General features: G+C 43.7%; 1 protein-coding gene across 4 annotated transcripts; it reads right to left on the minus strand.

The window, feature by feature from the left end:
- Positions 1–176: 176 nt before the first annotated feature.
- LOC139408589 (T-box-containing protein TBX6L-like) lies at positions 177–5,481 on the minus strand. Of its 4 annotated transcripts, XR_011634302.1 has the most exons (10): positions 5,315–5,481; positions 5,116–5,221; positions 4,709–4,811; positions 3,865–4,029; positions 3,035–3,181; positions 2,851–2,921; positions 2,685–2,764; positions 2,357–2,594; positions 1,221–2,006; positions 847–1,162 (listed from the first exon to the last, which is right to left on the minus strand). XR_011634302.1 is itself a non-coding variant. In XM_071152657.1 (9 exons), exons 1-9 carry the CDS (start codon positions 5,328–5,330, stop codon positions 1,532–1,534), a joined length of 1,401 nt encoding a protein of 466 aa, XP_071008758.1. In that variant the 5' UTR covers positions 5,331–5,339; the 3' UTR covers positions 177–1,531. The 4 variants fall into 4 exon arrangements, 2 of the variants coding, with proteins under 2 accessions (XP_071008758.1, XP_071008757.1); XM_071152657.1 differs by having other exon boundaries at positions 177–2,006; positions 5,315–5,339; XR_011634301.1 differs by lacking the exon at positions 5,315–5,481 and having other exon boundaries at positions 850–1,162; positions 5,116–5,246.
- Positions 5,482–6,000: the final 519 nt, after the last annotated feature.

Consider the following 6,000-nt stretch of genomic DNA (forward strand, 5'->3'; position numbering starts at 1 on the left):
TGGAGACCACTGCAGTTGTGGGTGGTGCAGTTGCCATACCAGGCGGTGATACAGCCCGACAGGATGCTCTCAATTGGGCAATAATACTTTTCTACCCAGTTTATCTTCTGTGAATACGTTTTCAGGACTTTTGTGCAATTTAGCTGAAGCTAATATATAATACAATAACTTCCAAATGGTTCATGAATATTTAATTTAAATGTTTGGATAGAAATACATTGTATTCATTGCATTGCAGCTCTTTACATTATAAAATAGGTCTGACCACTTTTTGAGAGTTGGGATCAATTTCCATTTTTGGACCACTTCCATAAACTCCATGTCCACTGATTTCCTGAATGAACTAACACTATTTCACTCATCTTCTCTCAAGTGTAATTTCAACCATCTCCACAGTATATACAGTAGGAGGACGAGGAGACGTGGAGCTTTATGATAGCCCCACTGACCCTGGCCTTGTGTAGAACGTGCTCCCAGAAGCCCTATTGGCTGGTTGCAGACGGTCTCTCTCTCTCGATTAAATATTTGCGGCAGACTTAAAAACCCGGCCAGCCTTATGATCATCTCTCTCCCCCTTGCTCTCTTTTGTCAGGTTTTACAGAGGTAAAGACTAATCTTGGTGCCCTTCTATGTCAGTCTGTACTCTGCGTTGCCAACTATCCTATGACAATGACTCCCTTCTGTGGGAGTGAAGGACTGACCTCTACGACCCTCTGTATCTCTTCTTCCTGCAGTGTCTCCTGGGAAACATTGACTTCCCTTGGATCACTTATGGCTTGTGTGAAAAGAGTTGTGATATTCACAACATGTATGATAAAGATTCATGTTTCTATATGGGAATATGAGTTGATTCTGAATTGTATTTATTTTGGAATATCATGACATTTCCCACTGGTCAAAAACTAGTTGAATCAACATTGTTCCCACATAATTTAAACCAAACATTCAATGTGATGACGCTGAATCAACGTGGAAACGGATTGGATTTGGGGGAAAGTCATCAACATAAGGGAATTTCGCATTCCTTTAACCTAAATCAGTGACATGGTGAAATATTTAGTTTATTTCACATTGAATTCACTTTCGTTGACAACTCAACCAAATCTAAATCAAAACATATTAATCTGACGTCTGTACCCAGTAGGTTTGGTTATATTCTGATCTCAATTATCACAAACACGCATACTTTACATGCAGCAGACAAGCATGAACGTCCACACACATTTAAAGGCAGTTCATATGGAGCACCAGCACAGTAGGAGAGCAGGTTCAGTCCATTAAGTCCAGTATATAGCATTGACATAGCATTCTGCTCTTTCAGCTGAATTTGACTGCAGGCCTGACTCGACTGGGAACAGCAAATGGCACACACCCCTCTTGACACACATAGCAGAGAACAAGTTCAAAGAACACACATTAAGATATCTTTGTTTGGACCTCATGCACAAATATCACCAACGTTTCCTCTCATGTGAAAGCCCGGTCCTTCGCTTTGTGAGTCTGAGTCAGCTATTCTGATCTGTTTGTCAGATCAGCCTGATTGTCCAAACTGAAGTTCTGGCTCCAGCTCCACTCTGCCGCTATGTTGCCATGACGATAAAAACTGAGTTGGGAGGGTGCCCTGGTCTGTGGTCAGCGTTTGACTGGTGAGGATGGGCAGGTGGTGAGGAAAGTATGGTCCAGAGTACTGTCCAGTACCACACTCAGCCCACTGACCCATACTCTGATCAGTGGAGTAGTGGCCATAGAGGGGGTAACTGTAACCCAAATGCCCAGGGTATGTTTTGGAGGACATGGGCAGATGGACCGGGGACACTCTGTAGTCCTGGGGCATGGCTGGAGCCAAGGTGTGGTGGTGGTGACCCATGTCCCTGACAAGGACAGGTCTGGTAATCTTCTGTCCAGGTACAGTGGCTACATCTGGGACGTGAGACTCATAGCTGCGCCTGCATTCACCATCCTCCGCTATAGAGGAGGGAGAGAGAAGTCTGCCATTCTCAACCGATCTGGAGACAATGAGAAATATGGAGTGGGTTACTGACATGAACTGCTAGTTGTTGTTGCCATCATGACATCAACCCACAAATGAAATCAGTCACTCTACTTTTTCATGCACAGTATGGAGGTGTCCACTTCCTGCATCATAGATGGCCTGTTAAGTATAACCATGAGTCACTGAATGTTCCATTGGCATAACGGGTGCTGTTTCTGCATATGTTAGTTCTCATGTGGGTGTGCAGGCTGTTAGAGTGACTCTCTAAATGAGTGTGGTGTGTCAGCCTTGTGCTTCTTTAAAAACAATGGAAGTCAAGGTGTAATTTACAACGTGTGAGTGTTCCTGGTGGTTGTACAGTACCTGCATGGTTGGTAGGACATAGATGCAGGGCCAGGCACCATCTGCTCCTCAGTGCTGTATTCCTGCCTGTGGTCGTGGAGCTCCAGTATTTCAGTGTGCAGGCTGTGGCTCTGGGACGGGTCCTGTTTCAAGGCCCAGGGGGACAAGAGATCCTCCTTACCCGAAACCACATTCTCTGTGGCTCCTAGGGTCATCCTCTGTTCTTCTAGCTCACAGTTTAATTTTGGCGTCTGGAGGTCTGTAGGGAAAACGGTTTTGCATCAACGAGACTGCCAATAGGCTGGCAACCATTTACATTATAACAGTGTAAAATATTGTTGACTGGTACCTGGAGGACTTTGGTTTCCTGGATCGTTGTCTTCTTTGGCTTTCTTTGTAGCATTCCCAGGACTCTTGTTGGATCGACACCTATGGGGAAAAAATTACATGTAAATAAATATGCTATCGCTTGTATTCTCACATGCACCAAGTGTTATAATTCTAATAATATGTACCTCTTGCTATCTTGCTGTTCCCCTTTGAATCCCTTAGCAAAGGGGTTGTGGTCAATCTTCAGTTTAGCGATCTGAAAGCAGGAGTAGAGATGAAGACATCAGATTAGGTTACACTCATTCCCGAAAAGTGAATTATGTGGGTGTGCCATTTGTATGTTCTTAACACGTGAGTTTGTAGATGGACCTTAGTGTTCTGGTAGGCGGTGACTGCAGTGAAGGAGGTCTCTGGGAAGGAGAAGGAATGGAAGTGTCCCCAGCGTACACTGTACAGACTGTCAGCCTGGACCACAGAGAATCGTGGGATGTAGTGATGCATAGAGTGCAGGATGATCTGGGGACAGAACAGATACAACACAGGTGTAGTGAACTAACAGCATTGTTTCCTCTAATAGCTATATCTGGAGTTCCATCTTTGTTGTCTAGTCTCACTAAAAGTAAAGCGGACATTGTAGCGTTTGCCTCCCTTATAGCCCGCTGGCAGATCTTGCTTAACTGGGAATCCTTCAAACCTCCCACTGCATCATCCTGGTTGAAAGATCTAATGTCTTTTCTACACTTAGAAAAAATGAAATACACTCAGAGGATGTACTCATAACTTTTTCTTGAGATGGCAGCCTTTCATTTCCTTTTTTGAACAGTTGCCTTCTATTGTTCAGGAGTAAGAATTTTGGCCAACGGGATACGGAAGGGTGTGGGAAGGAAGGGATAGTGATGTTTTTTTATTTTTGTGTATGTGTACTTGTGTGCATATTTATATATTATTATTCCCCATCGTAAATGTATTTTATTTTTGTATGCTGCTTTTGTTGTTAAAGGGACGGGGTTTCTATAAGTATAGAGGGATACAATTATGTATCTGTTCAATTTGTAATTTGTATTTCTTTATATGTCCCATAAAAATATAAAAAACATTTTAAAAACTAACAGTATTGTTTATCGATAGTACAACTGTATACTCTCCAGCTGTGAGGCGTGGGCTGGGGATCCAGTAGAGAAGGAGATGGGTTTACTTACATGACCGTGCTGGTCCAGAGTATTGTTGGTGAGTTTGAGCTTGAGGAAGGACACAGATTGCTTCATCCAGTAGGAGCCCGGGGCGGGGGAGTCCGGATGTACGTACGTCCGACATGGGAGTTGGGGCTCGGCTTTCCCAGCCATGTCCCACTGGCCCTTATTCCACTACAGAGACAGAGAGCAGGGGGGAGGGGATGTGGTTTACCCAGGTGTGAAACAAACTCCAAGACAAGACTCAACATTTAGACACCACAAGAACTCACATACCCTCAGTCTCTACAGTGAGATATGTAAGGAATCTATGGTGCATATCACTGCATGCTCGAGTAGTATCATGTAGGTATGTACATCATTCCATATAATCTACCAACATTTTTACTTCAACTGCTATAACAAAGGAAAAACTCTCTCTCAGTAGAGCCATTTGGTCAAAAGCAACAGTGTACTGAGGGGAGGGCCAGTGGATGCATGGAGGGGTGATTGCTCCCCATTCACTTTGATTAGAGCGGGGAGAGTTGGAGGTGGGGTGCTAAATGGCTGGACCTCCAGCCGGGGGTAGAAAAACAGGAAGTAGTAATGGTCTTTGATATGCAGTGTGTGTGGTGATTGGCTGGGTGTTAGTGTGTCACTGTCTGGACTGTATGCAGACTGACTGCTGGGGTTGATATGCAAGCTTGTCTTTTACTTAATCTCGTTGTTGCCTTTTAAAACAATGCCTGACTATATTCCAAATTGTGACACGTTTGGCTTATCAATAGGACCTTTCCCAATAGAAATGTATTGTAATGTGTGTATGAGACATGATATAGGATGCATTATAGAAGGAAGGTGGACATGTTCTTACCCTGTATCTGAAGTTGTCCACAGGAACCATATCCACCATGAGGACATAGTTGGCATAGGGTTGGAGTCCAGATAGACTGACGTTGCAGTGAGGAAACATCCTCCTGATACACACAATCCCACACAAATGGTATTATATTCTCAATTCCTGACCAAACCGCTGTGCTCTCTCGTTCTTACACAAGAAAAAAAGCATACTAGCAGCAGAGACAGTTTCACTGCATTGCTAAAGCTACAGAATTGCAAGAAATGTACTCCTCAGTGCACACACCTCAATTATGTTTTGTCGATTTACATATCAGAAATGAATGGGATATGGGAGGCATGGGATGTGCTCAGTCAATGGCTTGTTTGGAGATGGCACCAGCCATGATGATGAAGATTGATTTGACAACAACAGTATCTTACCGGCCATGTTTGGTGATTATCATCTCAGTTGCTAGGTTGTGGAAGGACTTCCAGAGGTCAGACTTCTCCAGGGTCATCCTGACGTTTCCCTGGTGGTAGGGGTCAGCTGTAAGGGGGGACAGGGTCATCATGTTGCTGTTGCTCTCTTGCCAGACCACTGACTCACTAATCTAGTAAAGGTTGAAAAATATATGCTTACCAGATACATGCTGCATTGCCTGCAGAGTCCACTACAATTGTCAAAGTGAAAATCAAGATCAAATTCCTTATCCAAATTTGTGTACTGATCTCGCTAGAATCAGACCAACATCACCGTGATAATACTATGAGAGGGGCTGTGGATTTAGTGGTGGCCCTTAGATTATGCAAAGTGTAGTATCAATCTCTTCTTCTTAGTAATGTCGATCTCAAAACTTTCCTATCTGTATCCTCAGCTTGTGGAGTTAGAGTGACTGACCTCTGGAGTTCATTAGTGAGCCAAGAAGGGGAAGGGCCTGTGAGGATAAAGTAGGTGTGGTTACAACAGAGTGGTGTGGGGGGCCTTTGCCTGGTTTCTAATCTTTGAAGTGCCCCATCAGGCGAGGGGGTGGGTACGGAGGGGGTGGACATACTGTGGTGTTGTGCAGAGATAGCTGCCTGAACATTACCTTTTGTTTCGAGAAAGGGCCATACCTTTTGTTTTCAAACTGCAAATGCAGCCAACACGTTTGTAGAGTCACAAGCTTAATGTAGTCATTGCATGCTAAGAATATAAGGCGAAATACTAAACTTTTGACTACTTTAATGCACTATAGGTGAATAGGTTCAAATACTTATGACTTATTCAAATGAGGGGACTAGATACATGAAGTACTTTAATTTCTAAATGGTAAAACATACACTAAC

Source organism: Oncorhynchus clarkii, chromosome 5 (genome assembly GCF_045791955.1).
Source record: "Oncorhynchus clarkii lewisi isolate Uvic-CL-2024 chromosome 5, UVic_Ocla_1.0, whole genome shotgun sequence".
Lineage (NCBI taxonomy): Eukaryota > Metazoa > Chordata > Actinopteri > Salmoniformes > Salmonidae > Oncorhynchus > Oncorhynchus clarkii.